Source organism: Elephantulus edwardii, unplaced genomic scaffold (genome assembly GCF_000299155.1).
Source record: "Elephantulus edwardii isolate Elephantulus edwardi_28Jun2011 unplaced genomic scaffold, EleEdw1.0 scaffold00137, whole genome shotgun sequence".
NCBI lineage: Eukaryota > Metazoa > Chordata > Mammalia > Macroscelidea > Macroscelididae > Elephantulus > Elephantulus edwardii.
Window position 1 is genome coordinate 5,837,718 of NW_006399887.1, and position 22,235 is coordinate 5,859,952.

Below are 22,235 nucleotides of genomic sequence, written 5' to 3' on the forward strand. Positions count from 1 at the left end.
TCAAGGTCAATAAAAAAAGTCTCATTCTAAGGATGAAACAATTCTTTTCAGGACCCACAGCGTTTGAACCATTTTAGGAAAGTTTACAGAAGGTGGTACACAATTCATTTCAGTTCTTTTGAACTGATTTGTGCGTGAGCCAAGCTATCTATTCTGGGGTGACTGGTAAGCAAGCAGCTGGTCTCCATTTCCACTGAAGAGCGAATAATAGAAAATGGGCTTAAATTGCTGCTGGGAGGGATTTGTGGAAGATGGAAGGGAAAATTTCCTGATTGTAAGAGTTTAAAGGTAGTGGAACTGGTTGTGTAATTATAGTCCCTGGGGGGCTTTACAGACAGCATAACCAGTTGTCACTATTGAATACTTCCCAAGCAGCGTGGGGATTGGCCTGAGGTCTGGAATAGGTGACCCCTGGAGAGCTGTCCCAACACTAGGATGTGTTTTGTTTTTGCTGTATTATGGTAGACAGCATCTGGTATGCTTCTAAATGGTGGAGCTGCATTAGGATAGAAGACATTATTGGCCCAGCACTGAAAGGAAATTGGAATGGAAGAAGTAGCTTTCTGACAGTACTTTTGGAGGTTAATAGTTCCACTTTTCACCAGCTTATCTTCTTTTTTTAATTTCAGTTATTTTATTGCCTAGTATATATCATGTATCCTAGCATGTATTTTTATGTAATTACTGTGAATTAAGATTATCAATGTCAAAATTTTCACCATTTGCTTCTTGTTTGCATAATGACTTCATTTTTCTTGTTCAAAATGTTGCATGGCAACACCTGAGTTAATGAATGCATGCTGTTAAGGACCGGAATATTCACCCAGTTGCCTAAGGATGGTACTTTTGGTTCATTATAATAACAGTAGTTGTGGTCCTACTCGTTTCTTCACAATCATCCTTTGACAAATTTTTGGAAATTTATCATGATGGTTTACCTGTCTTCAGTGCATCTTGACAAGCAGGCTGCCCAGTCCAATGACATACAACAACACAGCGCTCAATTCAGGAAAAAGAAATAGTCAGCAGTTTATCTTATTAGCACAAAGATGATTTGTGCATAATTTTATTTGCTTTGTTTTCAGTCTTATGTCTTTCAAGTCTCTGACATTTAACAAAAATCTGTCAAATTCCAAGGCTATTTGTTTAGTCTCTTTCCTTTACTAAATGCAAAACATGTTTGAATAAATCATAATATTCATTGTTTTCATTTATTGCATCTTTCTGGCACATAAGACTTTTTTTAAGTGTTGACAGGAAATGCTGATGAAAAAGGAACAATAGCTTTAACCTTATTTGTTTATTGCTTCCAGATGCATATCCAAAGAGTGAAATGATCTATACCTGGACCAAAGGCCCTGAGAAATCGGTTGAAGTTCCAAAGGAGTCTTCCAGCTTAGTTCAGTATGACCTGATTGGGCAAACCGTATCAAGCGAAACCATCAAATCAATTACGGGTAAGAAGGTTCACGATGAAAATCAATGGGATCCTTGGCGTTTGCAATAGAACCTGCACCAGCTCTTTCACTGAAATGTGAAATATTTTTAGGAGAAGCATAAGAAGTTACCAGAAATAGAGTTGATACATAAACTTCAATTCAGTATTTATTTATTTATAATTATAATCTTATGTTTGCTCTTTTAAATGTGAGAAATGAGTTGGTTTTCTTATTCAGAAATAAAAGTTTGACATAAAATATATTAAAACTAAGACAGAAAATAAGAAACAGGGTAGCATTGGTTTTGGTTTTTAAAATATAGTGGGGTACGGTTTTTTTTTTAATGTTTGTGCTTCCTCAGTTTCTTTTTTTATTCTGCTAGTTTCATGGTTCTTTCTTCTTCCTTTTGCAAGGGCAAACTCTAAAGTTTATTAACAAAATATGTTAAAGGTAAACCTTAGGGTTGCAGAATTGTTGGATGATTATTACTGTCCATTATTTGCAAACAGACTAAATGAAAAGAAACGTGAGTTTGGTTTTTCTCATATTTATTGCGGAAAAATCCGCTGATAACTGCTATTTAAATATATTCCTCACATATGCATATATAGAAAATTTTTTTTATTAGTGACAGCCATGATTTGCAAAACTTTTGGATATTTGTCATTCAACTCTTGCAAAATTTTAATTTTAAAATGGGATTTAAAGGCTACAGGAGAGAGTTAAGATGTCTGAATCTTAGAGACAATCAGTGAAGAAGGCTACTGCTTCCTAAATCACTTTCTTAATATATCCCTTTCAGATATAACTTTAAAAAGACCTTATCAACAGCTACCCACAATCTTGGGGTTTATTTAGCTCATTAGCTTTATAAGTGTTTGTCTTCAGTGTCAACAAGCATCCTTGAAAGCAGGAATGCTATACATTTCTTTATGTTTACGTATCTGAAAGACATGCAACATTTAGAAACACAGCTCTTCACTTAAACAAAATAAGTCTCTCCCTAAGCTAATGTGTGTGTCTCTGTGTGTTCTCACATTTTCTACTGACTTTCTACCACTCTCAAAGAATGGTAAAACCAGAGTTACTTACTTGAGCAATATTAGACTTCCAAAATAAAAAATCACTGCAAGACTTTTGGAAAAGTTACATCCCAGTGTATCATATCACTAAGTGGAAAGTGTTTCTGCATAATGATGTTCAGTATCAACCTGGTCTTCCCACCTACATTCCCCAACCCCCATTAGGAAGCTGCATACTTCGCAGGTTTGAGTTGCTGTGTACAAAATAAAATTTCCTTCCTTTGAATACTGATTTTTCAGTCTGAAATATATGATTATGAAGCTATTGAAATTTGCCTGCAGAACCAGTAACACATTCTCCTCATGTTTTATTTGTAGGTGAATATATTGTTATGACGGTTTATTTCCACCTCAGACGGAAGATGGGTTATTTTATGATTCAGACGTATATCCCATGCATTATGACAGTGATTCTTTCTCAAGTTTCGTTCTGGATAAATAAGGAATCAGTGCCAGCGAGGACTGTATTTGGTAATTGCAGTTCACTTTTTGGGTGTTTTTATCCACATTACATTTTGATCATGATTCATGGAAACTGTTCTTTCTTAGCATCTGTTTTGAAGAAATCCTTAAACCATAGTATATCAGGCTCTATTGCATAAAGAAACCTATAAATGTTCATTTTTGGTTTATCTAGCTAACGCAAAACAATAAGGTGGGAGGAGATAAGGGCATTTTGTCCTTCTTCAGAGTCCCCCATCAGATTTCCCTTGTTGTTAACCAGTCATGTGAAGATAGAGTGTGACCCTGGATATGATTTCACTTTTGGTGATATTCTTGGTCTCCTTGCTTTCAATGCTGTGTAATTGAATTATATGAAAGTGTTAATATGAAATGCACTGGGAGCTTAAAATAAAACAAATAAAAGTCATGGCTGAATGAATATGAAAGGTTCATAATAATTGGACTTTTAATACAGAGGGGAAAATGCAAATGGTTTAAATGCATTGAATTGGAAGATATTATATGCTCAGTTTATTAGCTCACTAGAATATTGTTACTTCTTTTTTGTAGCACTTTCCTGTATGCAGTATTCTAAACTTTGTGATGCCCAAAACACCAGAGTTCTTAATTTTTATAGCTATCTTTGTTTCTGTTGTTGTTGTTGAGTGCTGTTGAGTGGAGGATGACTCATAGTGACCCTATGAACAAAAGACCTGAACCTTGTTATATAACTGAGGATGACTCATAACGACCTTATGAGCAAAAGACCTGAAACCTGTTGTATAACTATCATCATTTCTCTTAAGTTTCCAGGCTATTGAGGAAGTGGCTGCCACTCCTATTTCCAAGCCTGTCTTAATCTGGGAGCTCCATCAAACACTACCATGGGTCACTATTATGGCATTTGACACATTAGTGTCACAGTGTTTAGCATCAGAGCAACCCTCTGTATAACAGACTGTTACCTCTGTACAAAAACACAAAGTTACCTCTGTACAGCAAATTGACAGACCAGTCTGTACTAATTAGAAGAATGTTTTTTACCATACACAATTAAAACCAGGCCTGAGGGCCTGTGGCCTTTGGGGGCCCAACTGCCTTTTAAATATAAGACCCTCCACAAGGTCCCAACATACTCCAAAAGAGAGGTCTCCCGCCCATAGCCCATTGCTAGCTAAATCCAGCAAATATAACCAGCTCACACTCAATTGCAGTTGAAACAAAAAACAAGCAGTCCACACTCAAGCCTACCCTTTTAACTAGTAAAATAAGTTTCTACCTACTTTTTTGTAGGACCTTCCTATATATGGTATTCTAAACATTGTGATGCCCAAAACACAAGAGCTCTAGTTTTTAGTGACTCTTTGCTTCTGTTACCTTTTTAAATAGTAAAATTATTTACAACAATCTTTAATTAAAAAATTATCTCTGTAGTTCATTGTGTGTAGCTATATTCAGTGTGTAACTACATACAGAAAACATTTAGTGGTGGGGTAACAAGGAAAATGATGAGAATTGCTATTGAATTGCTATCTCTCATTGATTTCTTCTATTCGATATCATCAAAGCTATGGGATACTCTTCCTTACCACTTGACTACTAAAGTGATTTTAGTGAGAAAGGACTAAGAGTAGGAGGAGCTCTCCTAAAATTCTGATGCTTCTCATCCTACTTCCTGATTCTTTTGTTGTTGTTGTTGTTGGTGTTGGTGGTGGTTGCCGTTGAGGTGAGCACAAGTCATAACAACCCTATGAACAAAAGTCCTGAAGCCTTTCTATAACTATCACCATTTATCAAAGTTCTTAGAGTTTCCAGAGGCATGTTGTTTAGGAAGTGGATGCCACTTTTAATAACTACGAAATGTTCTTAGAGCGGGAAGCTTTGGTGGCCTAGAGGCAAGAACCTGTGCTGAAATCCCAAAGGCGTGCAGTTTGAGGTCACCAGTTGCTCTGCTGGAGAAGGATGGGCAGTCTCCTCCTGACAGATTAACTGCCTCTGAAAACCTGCAGGAGGGTCAGCTATGGGTTGGTTCAGACTCTACAGTCCATAATGATAACAACAACATACTGTAAGCAGGCTGCCAGGAAGCACTCACTACACTACTCTTTGGAAAATTTTATTCTTGGAAAGTAGAGCACAGGTCAGTGAAAAAGATGGAAAGGCTCTCAACAAGATAGATTGGCACAGTAAGGGCTTGAACATGGAAAAAATTATGAGGATGGCCCTGAATAGGGCACCATTTCCATCTGTTGTTCCTGAGGTCTTTATGAATAAGAGTCAACTCAAACACACTTACGAACAATATAGCATCAATACAATGGCTGCAACAATAAGCTCAAACATTAATGATTGTGAGGACGGGTGCTTCACCAAGGTTTCTTTCCATTTTGGAACTCAATGATACTTAACAAAACAACTTACATTTGCATTTTATTATTCACAGTGGCAGAATATGAGGATTTTTTCTTCCATAGTTTCTTCTCTTAATCATAGGTTCACCGAGAAGATACTGGAATTACACTGGGAAACTCTTGCTGGAAACAGGATGTGATTTTAGGAAGGAAGTGAAAGAGTAAAAATTGAATTGTTGTTGTTGTTGTTGTTGATTGCCATAGAGTCAAGCATGACTCAGAAATTCTGTGAGCAAAAGACCTGTATCCTGTTCTGTAACTATTGTTTCTCTAAGTTTATAGAATTTTCAGAGTCATGAGGTTTAACAAGTGGATGATACTCCTGCTTCCAAACCTGTCTTAAACTGGGAGCTCCATCAGACACTCTCCACTATGGGTAACCATTATGGCATTTGCCACACCAGTGGTATAGGGCTCAGCATGACAGCAACCCAATGTTACCTCTGTACAGCAGACTGACAGACCAGTACTTTATCACTCAGAAGAATGCTCCTCCAAAATATAATAACACTAGACATGAGGGTTAGAGTTATGGTGAGGGCCATATGCCCTCGGGCCCAATCCACTTTCAAATACAAAGGCCCTCCACCAGGTCCTGTTGACTCTAAAACAAGAGGCTTAAATTAAAAAAAAATAAAAAAAAATAAAAAAATCAACCAAACATAGAACTTTTAATTTTGTTGTTGCTCTTGTTGTTATGTGCTGTCGAGTTGCCTGCAACCCATAGTGACCCTACGTACAGCAGCTCTGAACCCTTCCCTATCCTGAACCATTCTCACTAATTCTGACATAACAGCCCCCACTGTCCCAGTTCCTCCATCAATCTATCTCATCCTAGTTATAATTGCAATATCTATTTCATGTTTTTCTTTTCTTTTATATGATGTTGTTGTTGTTGTTGTTAAGTGCCATCGAGTCATAGATGACTCATAGCCACCCTATAAATGACTTGAACACTGAAAACTTTGATCTTTTCTCTAAGTTTATAGAGTTTTCACGAGGAAGTGGATGCCAGTCCCACTAAGTTTGTGAAAATTTAAATAGTCACTTCATATTTCAAGTGTTTAGCAAAATTTGACTATCAAAAATTAGTGTGATAGTCAATGAGAAAAATACAAGCGTACAGTGCAACAATGAATGAATGGAAACCCAAAATCTCTGTAAATGTTTATGAAAATTAATAAAAAATAATTATAGAAAAAAGAAAAAAAATACAAGCTTACCACTTTAAGGTTGTAAGCTTACATTTGCTGATTTTCACTTTTGAAATTCTTATTGTGATTTCAGTGAAAGTTTACAGAGCCAACTGGTTTTCTATTCATAATACATTATGTTTTGTAATATTGATTAAAATCCTTAGTAGTAGCAGTAGTAATAGTAATAGTAGCAGTAGCAGTAGCAATAGTAGCAGTAGTGGTAGCTGCAGCACTCTTACCAGTTACTTCATATGTTTCCTCTTTGCATTTATCCTTTCCTACCCCTCTTGCCCTCTGACCTTATCCCCAGGTACATGCTGTCCTTTCAGTGCTGATGGTTGATTGTTTTAAAGAATGATAACATTGTTGTTGTTGTTGTTGTTATGTGCCGTTGAGTCGTTTGCGACTCATAGCGACCCTATGTACAACAGCCCTAAACCGTGATCTATCCTGTGCCAGTCTCATTGCCTCTGACACACCCATCCCGATTACTCCAGTTACTGAATCAATCCACCTCATAGAGGGTCTTCCCCTCCTGCGCTGTCCCTCTACTCTACCCAGCGTGATGTCCCTCTCTAAAGACCTGTCTCTCCTTACAACATGTTCAAAGTATGTCAGACGAAGCCCCAGAATCCTTGCCTCCAAGGAGCCGCCTGGTTTAACCCTCTCTAGGATGAATCTGTTTGTTTTCTTGGCAGTCCATGGTACATTCAATACTCTTCTCCAGCACCACAGCTCAAAGGTGTCAGTTTTTCTATCCTCCCTAGTCATTGTCCAACTCTCTGATGCATAAGAAGTGATTGCAAAAACCATGGCCTGTATCAGGTGCACCTTAGTCTCCAGAGAGACAACGTTGCTCTTGAGTACTTTAGAGAGATCCCTAACCACAGACTTTCCCGTCGCAATATGTTTTTTTATTTCCTGGCTACTGGTGCCAAGAGTGTTGACCGTGGAGCCGAGCAAACTGAAGCTGTGAACAATATCAATCTCTTCGCCATCCATCCTGATGCTACCGATTGGTCCAGTGGTGAGAATTTTTGTCTTCTTGACATTGAGCCTCAGTCCATACTGAAGGCTGCAGTCCCTGACCCTCTGCAGCAAGTGCATGAAGGCCTCCTCAGTTTCAGCGAGCAAAGTTGTATCATCTGCATAACGCAGATTGTTGATAGATCGTCCACCAATCCTAACGCCACGCTTCTCCTCATAGACCTTGGTGTAATTTATCATCTTACCAGGGGTTATCTGTAGTTTGCTGATAGTTGAATTACAGGTGATTTCAGACCTGGTTCTCTTTTTCCATGGATCAAATCATGATGATGAATCTCTGCCTCATAGACTCCTTGGCTTATACCCATGAGTTGATTCTGACTCATAATGATCTTGTATGACAGAGTAAGAGAGCCTGCTAGGATTTTCTAGGTGGTAAACTTTACAGATTTATAGGGAGCTCTGGTCATCTAGTGGTAAGGAGTTGGGCACATGATTCAAATCCACAAGCTGCTCCATAGGAAAAAGATGGCTAATTTCCTCTCATATGGTTTACATCTTCTGGAAACCAGCTGGAGGGTCAATTATGAGTAAGATATGACTAGATAGCATATAACAACAACAGTGTTTACAGAAACAGATTGCCAGATCTTTTCTCCTGTGGAGCTACATTTTGGTTCGAACTGCTGACCTTTTGTTTGGCAGCTGAAAGCTTGACCATTGTACCACAATTGCTTCTTTATAGACTAGTGAGGATTTAGGGAGCTATTTAAAGAGTCATAGGTTTCTTATTATAAAGTATATAAGCCACTTGATGCATGTGTTACTTTCTCCTATACTTTTCTCACAAGAAGGGAAAGTGTTTTGCTTAGCCTTGATTTCTTGTCTTATTTTAAAAATGAGTGTACCCTTTTCTTGTGGTTTACTATCGTATGTCTACACGCTTGATGCTCATTGTCTCACTTAATGTTGACATTAAACTGAAGATTATTTCATACATGTTCCAGAATGGCTTGACTGGGCAGGACGTACCTATTGAGGCAACTTTGTTGTTGCCGTTAGGTGCCATCGATTTGAGTATGACTTGTGGAAACCCTATGAACAACAGATTTGAATCCTGTCCTATCCTGTCCCATCCTCACACTTCTTGACACATTAGAGCTCCTTGCAGCAGTCACTGTGTCAATCCATCTGGTCGAGGATCTTCTCCTTTGCAGACTCTCTACCTTTCTAAGCATCATGTCCCTCTCTAAGGAATAACCCCTCCTAGCAACATGCTCAAAGAATGTGAGGCATAGCCTCATCCATCAGCTTTGCCTCCAAAGAGCACTCTGGCTGCACCCTCTCCAGGACATATCTGTTTGCTCTTTTGTCAGTCTATGGGACGTCTTTGGGAGAAGTAGTCTTCACCAGCACCACAGTTCAAAGGCATCAGTTCTTCCTTTGTCATTCTTATTTATTGTCCAGCTCTCAGATGTATAGCAAGTGATTGGAAAGACTATGGTCTGAATCAGATGCAACTTGGTCTTGAGATAGAACCAGATAAAAAAAAATTCCTTAACATTTCCCACTACAAATAATATCAGTGTTTTAGAAATCATCATTTTAAGAAACAACAAATCGCTTATATTCCTGTTGTTTGTTGGATGCCACCAAGTTGACTACTGAAGTTCATAGAGACCCCAAGAACAACAGATCATAACTTTGCCCTCTCTTGCACCATTGCATGATCTGTCATTGTGATGCTTTATAAAATTACCCAAAAAATCACTTGCACAGCTATTAATGTTCTGACTACTAGATTGATAAATTTCTAGAATAACAAACATGAATCCAACCTGGATGTCTCTAATGAAGAAGATACTGTGTTGTAAATACATACTCTGAAACTAACCAGTCTTGTTTGTAGACCCAGACATCTGCCACTTACTGTGTGTGGATCTAACAATGAGTTCTTTAGCCTTAGAACATAAACAAACAAACAATAGGGTGAATGGTTGTACCTTTATTTCATAGTTTCTGTGAGGAGGAAATGAGATAAATTGGACAAGCACTTGGGACAATACCCTCTCATATATTAATCCTAGTTTGGCATTCTACAAATACCATCCCATTTGAGAATCATTGTTTGGCATGATATTGTTTTTGTTAATAACTTTAGAGTTCATTCTACTTTGGAAGCCACTGTTCTATCCCATTTATCCCAAATAGTATAGATTTCCAGCAGTATGGTAAGTAGTGACACTCATTAAAACTACATTTCCCATCTAAATAACATACTGTAAAGGACTCAAGTGTTGTTGTTAGGTGCTGTCCAATTGACTATGACTCATCCTGACTCTATGAACAACAAATCTGAACTTTGCCCTGTCTTGTACATCCTCACTGCCTCCGTCTTTCCCAGGCTGCTATTGCAGTCAGTATGTCCATCTATTTCCTTAAGGGTCTTCCTTTCTTTTCTTGAACCTCTGTTTTCCCCAGCGTGATGTCTTTTCCAAGGACTGATACCTCCTGACAATATGTCCAAAGTATGTATGATGAAGTTTCACCATCCTTGGCTTTAAGGAACAACCCCCCAACCCCAAGACAGATTGGTTTGCTCTTTTGGCAGTTCATGGAATATCCAGTACTCCTTGCCACAATAACTTAAGTAGTCTGTGGTGATGGTGGTTAATGCTCTCGGCTACTAACCAATAGGCTGAAGGTTTAAATCCACCTTAGAGGCTCTTCAGAAGAAAGCTTGCTTCTGAAAATGTAACCGTTTAAAAACAAACAAACAGTGGAGGACAGTCGTACTCTAACACACATGGAGTCATAATGAATTAGGATCACTAAGACTGCAACTAGTAGTAGTGATCTTGGAGAAACTAGTAGTAATAATATTTTCTATAAAGTGATAGAGTTCATCTTACTCCCCATAACACTCAGAAAATTGAGTCTATTTAATTTTTATAAGTAAAAATATCTCAGAGATTAAGAAACCTATGTAATGCCTCATACTTGTTAGTGGTAAACTCAAGACAAATGCTGTCTAACTTTCTGAGGTGTGTTCCATTTCTGTTCTTTCCCTCTATGTTCACAGGGCTTGTGAACACATGGGAACTTGTGGAGAATTTCAGGGCTTCTAAGTAAGATTATATGATTGCATGCTGAAGATTCTTTTGGGCATCTTGGGTAATCAATTTACAGTTTCTGAAAACCCATGGGAGAGTTGTTAGGACTTGATGGTACATAAAACAAGTAAGTCTTTGAAGCCTAAGAGGGATCAGAATGGTTAATTCTTTTAGATGAGAGAAAGAGCCGATGAGAGGTATCAGAAAGCTTAATTCTATTCAATGAGAAAAGCTGTAGAAGGGCATTTTCCAAAGGAAGTTAAATTTTCCTGTATTGAGGGCATTAGCAATCTATTTCATATATAATTTAGGTAAAAGTTCTAGGCTAGGATTTGTTTTTGTGGCGGGTTGGTTTTTTTGTTGTTTTTTCCCCCCCCTTCAACCGACTCTTCGCTTTTCACTTATAAAGAGAGAATTTGCTTTCTTTTTGCATTGTCACTAAAGACAATGCAAAAAGAAGAAAAAAGAGTAGAGTGTGCTGAATTCTTTCCAAAGACCTCTATTTCCAAAGCTGTATGCCTCTAAGTCTTCTAATTACTACAGTATAGTAAAACATTAAGCGTGAGTAAATGCCAGCTGGCAAATCTAAGCTATTGCTATTTCATTTTTCCGGGATTGGCCGGCCAAAAATTCACTCTTGTGTACAGTCTTAGCCTACTCTTACATGCCCTCTCCTAAAGCCTGTGCCAGCCAACATGGTGCATATTCAGCCTTCTAAATGTAGGTACTGGAATTAATACATAAACATGTAAAAAATTCTGTGGTTATTGAAATGCTTTTAGGATCAATGCCGGCTAGGCTATTTTTGGATTTATCACAGATGCACTGCCTTCCTGGATGCAGAGGAAGCATGGATTCTTAATCTTCTCCAAATTTTGGCATCTGCTTGGTAATCCGTTGGTGTGCATTTTACCAAATGTTCTAACCTTAAAATTCGTGAATAAAAATTACACCCTTGACATGCTAGTTCTTTGCTTCAAATTTGAACAGCAGAAAGAATAAAATTTTCAATGACTGAAAATATGGCAAATTTTGAACATGTAACCAATTGTTTATGGTAGCTACTTTCCCAATTTTCAGACCATTCTATAGTAAGAGCCACATCAATGGATGTTCTAGAAACTTTAAATTCAAGTTAATGAAAAACAATGAAAGAGATATGGGAATTACCTATGTACCTAGACACTTCTTGCTGTCTACAACATAATTTAATGTCTTTGGTGACCAGATGATTATTAGTTTTTTCCCAGATGTGAAAACTAGGCCAGGTCCTTATTGTAGAACAAACCACTAACTGCTCATATGCAAGTTCAAACTAAAGCTACAGAAAGTTAAATCAAATCAACAGGAACCAAAATTTGACCTTGAGTCTGTCCCACCTGAATTTCAAAACTGCCTTGGGAATGGGTTGAGACAGTGAAGGAAGACCAGATAAGCAGTGGGAAGATGTCAAGAATATGATCCAGGAAGAATGAAAAAGGTCATTACAGAGACAGAGGAGGAAGAAAAGACCAAGGTAGATGTCAAGAGACTCTGAATATTATAACTAGAGCACCTATAAGCCAAAGCAAAGGGGAGAAATCAAGAAGTTACGGAGCTGAACAGACGATTTCAAAGGGCAGCACAGGAAGACAAAGCAAAGTTTTATAGTGAAATGTGCAATGAGCTAGAGTCAGAAAATCAAAAGGGCCAAAGATCCTCAGCATTTCTTAAGCTGAAGGAACTGAAGAACAAATTTGAGTCTCGAGTTGCAATACTTAAGGATGCCTTTGGCAGAATATTGAATGATCTAGGAAGCATTAAAAGAAGATGGAAGAATTGTAGAGTCACTGTACTAAAAGAATTGACTGGCAGGGAAGAATTTCATGAAACAACACATGATCAAGAGTCTATGGTGGTGAAGGGGAACGTTGAAGATGCTCTGGAAGAATTGGTAAAAAACAAGGCCCCAGGAACTGATGGAATAACAGTTGACATATTTCAACAAACAGATGCTACTGTGGATATGTTCACCAGGTGGTACCAGGAAATCTGGAGAACAATGACCTGGCCAACAGATTGGAAGAGAGCTATATTTATTTCTATCCCCAGAAAAGATGACCGAACAGAATGTGGAATTTATTGAACAATATCACTACTATCACCTACCTGCAGGCAGGATCCTGCTGAAGATTATCCAAAAACAACTGGAACAAGTACATTGGCAGAAACTACCAGAAGGACAAGCTGGGTTTAGAAGAGGCCATGGCACCAGAGATATTATCACCAATATCAGATGGATCTTGGCTGAAAGCAAAGAGTACCAGAGGAATGTCTTTCTCTGTTTCATTGACTATGCAAAGACATTCGACTGGTGGATCACAAAAAAATTGTGGCTAACCTTGAGAAAAATGGAAATCCCAGGGCATTTGATTGTGCTTATGAGAAATCTGTACTTGGACCAGTAAGTAGTCATCAGAACAGAACAAGGAAACACTACATGTTTCAAAATCAGGAAAGGAATGTGTCAGGGATGTGTCCTGTCTCCATACCTTTTCAATCTGGATACGGAACAGATCATTCGGGAGGCTAGGCTTTATGAGGAGGAGTGTGTGGCATTATGATTGGAGGAAGACTCATCAACAACCTTCATTATGTAGATAACACACCTTGTTTGCTGAAACTGAGGTGGACCTGAAGTGTTTGTTGCAAAACATTGAGGACTGTAGTCTTCAATATGCATTAAAGTTCAACATCAAGAAGACAAAGATTCTCACCACTGGGCCAACTGACAACATCATGAGTAGATGGAGAAGAGATTCAGGTTGTTAACAATTTCAGCTTGCTAGGCTCGACAGTCAACACTCTTGGCACCAGAAGTCAGGAAATCAAAAGACGAATTGGGTAAGTGTGGTGTCAGAAATCTCTCCAAAGTGCTAAAAAATGCTATGATGTCAGTCTAGAGACTAAAGTGTGCCTGATCCAGTCCATGATCTTTGCAATTACTTTCTACACATTAGAAAGTTAGACAGTTACTAAGGATGACAGAAGAATAAAAACCTTTGAACTATGGTGCTGGAGAAGAGTACAGAACACACACACCATGGACCACCAGGAGAACAAGTTTGTCTTAGAAAGGGTGAAACCAAGTTTCTCCTTAAGACAAAGATGTTTGAAACTCTGCTGCATATATTTTGGAAACATGGCCAGGAGGGACAAGTCTTTGTGGAAGGACATCATGTTTGCAAGGGTGGAAATACAGCACAGGAGAGGAAGACCCCAGATGAGATGGATTGACATAGTAACTGGGACAGTTGGCCCTATGTGTGTGAGTCAGTGAGACTGGCTCAGAATAGGGCAGGCTCAGAGCTGATGTACATAGGGTTGGTATGAGTTGCAAACAACTTGATGGCACATAACAACAACCTCCACCAGATGATTTTCCCCCCTTAATTCTGAATTGTTTCCTGTGAAACAATTGGAGTCTTGGCTTTATGATTGATTGATTTTTTGCTTATCTGTGATTAATAAGGGAATTTCTTTTATATGACAGTAGAAGATGAAGATCATTATTTCTGATCCTCAGGATAAAGATTTTTATAATTCTCCCTCAAAAAGAATCAAAGCAACTTGGGGAGTATTAAGTTGTTTATTTCTGAGTTCAAGTTTCCTTTTAAAATATTAAAATATGGCCTTTATACAATTTACTGAGCTCTAGGTAGCATTCCTGTTTATATTAGATTGTTAATATTTTTAAAGTTCTTGAGTGGCACAAGCAATTAAGCCTTTGATTATTAACCAAGATGTTGGCATTTCAACCCAGAAGCACCTCATAAAGGCAAAGAGGTCCATTTCATCAATGTCATAGTCATTGACAACCTTTAGGTTCACAATCTAATCTGTAACAACAACATTTGGAGTTACTCTAAGTTCAATCAACAGTAACTGCTGGTCATACTTTATTTCCAAGTGATCTCTAAAATACTTCAACAGTACTGTTGTTTTTGTTCTGTATCATTGTGTCAGAACCAACTCATAGCTGACCTTCCAGTGGATTTTCAAAGGCATTAAATCTTCTGGAAGGAGATTGCCCATCTTTCTGTCCTAGAGCAACTGTTGGATTCGAATTGTGTGGCTTAAGGCTGGCAGTGCAACTTCTTATCACTATGTCACCAGTGTTCCCTTCTATAGAAAATATTTTTCTTATGTATCTAAAAAGTTATAGAGTACTTTCATAATTATTAATTTGTTTTTGCTGTAGTTATGTGCCATTGAGTCACCTGCGACTCATAGCAGCACTGTGTACAACAGCCCTAAACCCTGCTCTATCCTGTGCCAATCTCACTGTTTCTGACACACCCACCCGATTATCCCAGTCACTGAATCAATCCACCTCATAGAGGGTCTTCCTCTCCTGCACTGTCCCTCTACCCTCCCAAGCATGATGTCCTTCTCCAAGAATTGGTCTCTCCTTGCAACATGTCTAAAACATGTCAAGCGAAGCGTCAGAATCCTTGCCTCCAAGGAGCATCCTGGTTTAACCCTCTCCAGGATGAACCTATTCATTTTCTTAGCAGTCCATGGTATATTCAGTACTCTCCTCCAATACCATGGCTCAAAGGCATCAATTCTCTTCTTATCCTTAATCTTTGTCCAGCTCTCTGATGCATAGCAAGTGATTGCAAAGACGATCGCCTGTATCAGGCTTACCTTAGTCTCCAGAGTGACCTCATTTCTCTTCAGTACATTGCAGAGGTCCCTAACAGCAAACTTTCCCATTCCAATACGTCTTTTAATTCCCTGGCTGCTGGTGCCAAGAGTGTTGATTGATAGCGTTCTTAATAATCAAACTACTTAATTTAAATTCATGAATAAGATAAACTTTGGTGTATCTTTCAAGTTTGTGGTTAAATGTTTTTTAGTTAATTTCGTTTTTATTCATACATCTCATAACAAGAATGGAAATGATGTATTTTTTTTCTGAATTTCAAGATAGAATCCTAAAAGTTCTAAGATTCTTTTCTAAACTAAGCTGGACTATAATAAATCCACAATATTGCATTCTCACAGATATATAGGTATGTCTATGAACTTAGATAACTGTATACTTAGATAGCATATACTTAGATATCTTAGGGAGCTCTGGTGATCTAGTGGTAAGAAGTTATGCTGCAGTCCCAATGCCACGAGGTTAGAATTGACCAGCTGCTCTATGGGGGACAGATGGGCTGTCTCTCAAATTACTGCATCTGAAGACCCACTGGTGGCTCATGTATGGGTTGGTTCCAACTCAATGGTATGTAATGACAACTAATTACGTAGAGAGCACTGTTTCTCTAGTGCAGTAATTTCAAGATGCTAAATTACAAAGTTGAAACCCACAAGCTGCTCCACACGAGAAGGATAAGAGATCCTCTCCCTTAAAAATCCACAGGCTGAAAAATCCAAAGGATGGTCAGTATGAGTTTGACTTGCCTCAGCTCAAACAGCAGCAGGGATATTTGGGAGATACACTGAAGTGAAGAAACATTTTAAAGTCAAATTTTAAACTTAAAGGCGAACCATGAATTTTTCTTTTTTAAAAAAAGTGATTACCATCTAATTCTCAATTTTTTTTCTCAGTATAATTTATATTGAACAATGTGATGTTTTTAAAAGGTCCAAAGAGTTCATGTGCTACCCAGTTGTTTCAGTGCTTAAAATTCTAAGACATTGAACACTCAGAAGGAAACTGGAAGCCAGAGAAAATAAATTGAGGAGGAACTGGGGGGAAAAAAAAGAACTTCTTTGTTTACAGTGTGTTTATCATGTGCCTGACACTCTGTGAAATATGATGGCAAATCTTCAATGAGTATAGGATTTATCTGCCCCCAAGGAGTCTGCTTTCAATCAGATTGTGGAAACAGAAGGCCTTTATACCTGCGGCTACTAAGGAATAGTGTGAGGCAGAATATAATGTGAGGCAGAATATAATTAAATGCCAAGATGAGAAACACAATGTTATTTTCTCCTTAAATTAGAATATTATGAATCATTTATTGGTGCATTGGACTCGTTATATCTTCCACTGAAAAAATAAATGATTTGCTTTTCAGCTGGGGATTGGCACAGAGAGAATTACAGACTAGAAGTCTTCATCGCTATCATCGCCATCATCATCATCATCATCATCATCATCATCATCATCATCATCATCCCAAGCATCCAGTTGTGTCAACTTCAGGTGCCAAACTAGTTATTATATAGAATGAATTTAAATGGATGTTGTAGATCCTCACAAGTATTCCCAAGATGAATTAGATAGTACGAATTAGATCGACAAATGGGCCAATAATTACTATCATTCGTAAATAATTCCTTTCTTTATAGTTCCAGTGGCAGTGGATTTTTTCCTACTGAGAATGAGGACTAACCTTTCTTCCAGGCTAAGAAGAGGGCTCTTCTGGAGGTGGTATGCTTCAGGGACCTGTTGATTGACGAGGGTTACCTCTGTTTTTGGTACTAATATTTTTCTGCCAGCCATGAACTGATAGGCAGTACATGTCCAGTACTTCTAAAACCAAGCTGCTCTAGAAATATGCTTGTGCAGGGATATAAATTTATTGTTTTATTTCAAGTAAGCTTCCTAACAATGAGAAAATTTATGGATATGTTTAGTTCAGCAGATCATAGTCAATTAAAGAAATACCATGTCCTATGTTTTAAACTTTTCTCTGGCAGTGATTTTCAAAAGCAGAGGGCCATGTCTATTCCAGAAATTTTGATGTTTCCACCTTCCCACTCCTGGTTGAGAATCACTGCTTCAGTGAGTCACTTATCCTGCTAGGTGTGTGCCACGTATTCTTTGGGTATGCTAGCTCTGATAACCAGTATCCACCCACAGTGTGACAGGTGGAATGCATGTTTTAAATTTTTATAGCACCCTCAAAAGGTAGGTATCGAGTACGTGCCTGCTGAGTGAACTTTCCTAATTAAGTCCCCTCACCATATTAGAGACAATTAGAAGAGCCAAGATTTGAACCCTTGTCTGTTTCTCACTCCAAAGCATGTGCTGATTTCACTGAACCACTTGGAATCGGATTTTCCATCAAGATGGTTTATTTGAGCACTTCAAATTTTGCTACTCCCCTCTCCCTAGCCCCACGCCTAATCTAAGTTTCTTTGTTTGGTTGATTTCTGTGTAGCAATAATGGTAAGATGTTTTGTCTTTTTGCTTTGAAGGAATAACTACAGTTCTCACCATGACCACTCTGAGCATCAGTGCAAGACATTCTTTGCCCAAAGTGTCCTATGCTACCGCCATGGATTGGTTCATAGCTGTTTGCTTTGCTTTTGTATTTTCGGCCCTTATTGAATTTGCTGCTGTCAATTATTTTACTAATATCCAAATGGAGAAAGCCAAAAAGAAGACATCAAAACCTCTCCAGGAAATTCCAGCTGTTCCTGTGCTGAGAGCAAAAACTCCAGAAGCACCTCTTCAGGTATTTGACTTACTCTCTTGTCAGTTCAAGATTCTAGGGGTTTTGTCTAAGTTGGCATTGCTAAAGGGAAAAAAAAAAAGGAAATCCAATCACAATTTGTAAGTCAGTAAGTCCAGAAAACCAGATAAAAGGATCATTGAGAATTTAAACTTTAAAACTATTGTTGTTATTGTGGGTTACTGTTGAGTTGATTCTGATTCATGGTGGCTCAGAGTATGATGAAGAGTTTGAAAATTAATCAGCGCTGCCTGAAATAGAAACAAATGGACCTGATTCTTTGAAAGTTCCGTTTAGAATTAAAAATGTTGTCATAAGGGGGCAAAATATTATGTTTGCCTCTAAAATAAGTCTCGAGACATTTGAGTAGGTTGGAAAAACAGGTCATAGTGTTCATTGGATAAACTGAAACACTGATTCTTAACATCCCGCCTAGGCTGGGTAGAGCCTCTGTCCTTACATTAAGAAGAAAGACAAACAAATTACCAGCTGGGATTGAGAATTCTAGTCCTGACAGCACGGCCTAAAAGAAAGTGGAAAGCCTAATAAGAGCTACTGTAATTTACATTTGCCACATCACTGGTTCTGTGATTTAAAAACAAAAACAAAATTTAAAAGTCGCCTCTTTTCCTCAATTAGAGGAAAATAGTGAACTCTTCAAGAGAAAGGAAAACCAACAGGCAATCTTGTTATCTTTCTGTGTGTATCTTTTTCTCCCTTCTATTTTTGTACACTTTCCTCCACATTCTCCCCTTTTTCTCTTTTACCCACAATCTTCTTTCTTGAATCAGCAGACAAGTAACCATGATCACTCATACACACCCTGTTGTTACTTTCACAAACGACAGATTCAAATCCCTTGTGTCTCCATGTGCAGAAATTGAATCATCAACTTTATTCTCAACAGATGAACAGTTAATTCCCTTACATTTTCATTCATTCATTTAACAAATGTGTATTAATGCCAACTCTGTGCTGGCCCTGTTTAGGGACATGAAAACAATAGTGTAATTGTATCTCCTTCCTCAACTCTACCAAGTGAAGACAACTATTTCTGCACCAAGGAGCTTATATTTAAGTGTGTGTATGGAGAGGAAACATTTGAGGAGGATGAATAGCCTTCATTATGCAGATAATACAACATTCCTTGCTGAAAAGGAGGAAAACTTTAAACTCTTGCTGCAGGTCAGACACTACAACCTTTACTGTGGATTACATTTCAATGTCAAGAAAACAAAACTTCTTACCACTGGTAGGAAATGTCATGATATATGGGGAAAACATTAAAACTGCCAACAACTTCATCTTTCTTGGATCCACAATTAATAAACTTGGTACCAGCAGTCAGGAGATCAAGAGACATATTGCACTGAGAAAGTCTGTAGTCAGGGAACTCTCCAAATTACTGAGGAGTAATGATGTTAGTTTGAGGACTCAGGTGCACTTGATTCAGACCATGGTCTATTCAGTCACTTACTATGCGTCTGAGAGCTGGACAGTGAATAAGTATGACAGAAGAAAAATTGATGCCTTTGAACTTTGGTGTTGGAGGAGAGTACTGACTCTCCCATGGACTGCTAAAAGAACAAAGAGAAATGTCTTGGAGAAAATGCAGTCAGAGTGCTCCTTGGAGGCAAGGATGACAAAACTTCATCTGGCATACTTTGGGCATGTTGCTAGGAGACTGTTCCTTAGAAAAGGACATAATGCTTGGAAAGAGGGGACAGCATAAGAGAGGAAGACCCTCAACCAGGTGGATTGACACAGTGACTGCAGAAATGGGTTTGAACATGTCCAATATTGTGAGGTTGGCCCAAGATAAAACAGGGTTCAGATCTTGATTGTAGGACCCCAATGAGCCATACGTGACTTGATGGCACCTAAAACAGCAACAATGGAGAAGAGACAGACAAGTATTTTTTAGAAAGCATAAATAAAATCTACAGTTTGTTAGATTGTAATAGTATAGTGATAGTAATGGCACACTAAAAAAGGATTGTTGGAGAGCGATGAACTAGTGCTGTGGTGGTGGTTTTTATCCTTGTTTTGTGCCATCAAGTCAATTAGAACGCATAGTGACCCTATGAAAAATGAATTTGAACATTGCCCTAACCTGTGTCATCTTCACCATCTCATACGCTCACATCCATGGCTATAGTCACTGTGTCAGTCCACCTCATTGAGAGTTCTCTTTCTCACTGATCCTCCATATTTTCAAGCATGATGTCATTTTCCAAGGACTAACCTCTTCTAACAACATGCTCAATACATGTAAAATGAAATTTCACAGTCTTTGCGTCCAATACGCTGGTTACATTTTCTCTAAGAAACTTTTGTTTGTTCTTTTGGGAACCCGTAGTATATTCAGTACTTCTCTCCAACACCATAACCTTAGTCATTAAACTGACATCTTTGCTCTTCAGTGCTTTGGGGATTTCATGACAGCAGATTTTTCCAATACTACACTTTTGGGGGGGGTTTGGTTGGTTGGATTTAGGTTTGTGGGGTTTTTTTTTGTTTTTTGTTTTTGGGTTTTTTTTGCTGCTAGTATCATGAGTGTCGATGGTGGATCCAAGTAGATGAGATTGTTGACAGTTTCAATCTTTTCTCAATCTATATCACAGTGTTGCCTATAGGCTCAGTGGTGGGGATTTTTGTTTTCTTGATGTTGAGATGTAATCCATGTTGAATACTTCAAGACATCTTTGACCTTCAGCTGTAAGCGTTTTAAATCCTTCTCACTTTCAGCAAGCGAGGTTGTATCATCTGTATAATGCAAGTTGTTAATGAGTCTTCCTCCAATCCTGATGCCACATTCTTCAACATGAAGTCCAGCTTCTTGAATGATTTTCTCAGCATACAAATTGAATAGGTATGGAGCAAGGATACAGCCTTTGCGTACACATTTTCTTATTTTAAGCCATCTAGTGTTTCCTTGCAGTTTCCTAGATGTGTTGTTGTTGAGAAGCATAGAGTCAGAACTGACCCATAGCCGCCCCTCTAGTGGATTTTCAGAGGCAGTTAATGGCATAGAAGGAAATTGCTAAATATTTTACAACACTTTCTTTCTTCCTCTATGACCTGTGGGGTTTTTGTTAGAAATTCTGAAATTCTCTAGTGAAGTTTGTATTTTTAAAATTCATTATGAATACCTTCTTATATGTTGGAATTTATACTAATTGTAAAGCTTTGCTTATCACTGATATTTGTATTGTGTACTGAGCTACAAACTTTCAAATCTTTGGTGGTCATTTGAGAGATGTTATTTTTAATTTATTAAATTGCTTTAAATTGCAAACCTGAAAGTTCACTTTTTCATAAGGCATTTCTTATCTTCTTGATTTTCATAGACCAAAACTAGAGATCTAAAAATTCTGCCACTAATATTATAGAATTACTTAATTTGGTTTGTTTTTAATATTTCAATTCTTTTTTAATATATTTTGAGGCTAGAATTTTCAACAAATAAAGATACAACTGCTCAGTTTTCATATAGAGTAATACATTTAGTCATAAACATAACCTTTTAAATTCAACTTTTTTTGTTTTTTATTTTTTATTATTGTGATTTTAATGAACATTTACAGATATATCAGTTCATTTTCCATTCATTGAATTTGCACATTTGACCACCTCTCCCTGCTTTACCCCTCCTCAAGTTCTTTTTTTTTTTTGTCATAGTATTTCCTGTCATTTATTGCATTATAAGCACAGATTCCTTAATTCCACTCAAGGGACAGTGGCCTCTTATCTAGGAAGCCTAGCTCAATGGCACTATCCTTGTCAATACAGGACTAATGAAAATGAAGTGAATTAATGAACGATGGTCAGAGTGGGGTTCAAGGAAGAGAAAGGGCTATTTGCTGTAAGACATAGTTACACAATTCCCATCAGATGTTTTGCACACAAAGATGACTAAATCAAAGTGTCCCATTGTTGTTGTTAGATGACCTCAAATCAGATCATCTATCACGTACGCAGTCTTTTTTAGGTGCTGTTTCTTCCTGATAACATCGCAAAGTATGTGAGCAAAATCTTACCATCCTCACTTCTGGTTAAGGAGTCCACAATATACTTAATGTTCTTTGCCAACACAATTACAATGC

The 22,235-nt window shown here is 37.9% G+C and overlaps 1 protein-coding gene across 2 annotated transcripts in view; it reads left to right on the plus strand.

Annotated features, from left to right (window-relative positions):
• The window catches only part of GABRA4 (gamma-aminobutyric acid (GABA) A receptor, alpha 4), a 180,760-nt gene that overhangs the window by 61,129 nt on the left and 97,396 nt on the right, over nucleotides 1–22,235 (plus strand). For both annotated transcript variants that reach the window (XM_006894169.1, XM_006894168.1), the window contains exons 6-8: nucleotides 1,314–1,457; nucleotides 2,840–2,992; nucleotides 17,873–18,132. In XM_006894169.1, coding sequence (XP_006894231.1) covers nucleotides 1,314–1,457; nucleotides 2,840–2,992; nucleotides 17,873–18,132 — 557 coding nt within the window. The remainder of the gene's footprint in view (nucleotides 1–1,313; nucleotides 1,458–2,839; nucleotides 2,993–17,872; nucleotides 18,133–22,235) is intronic.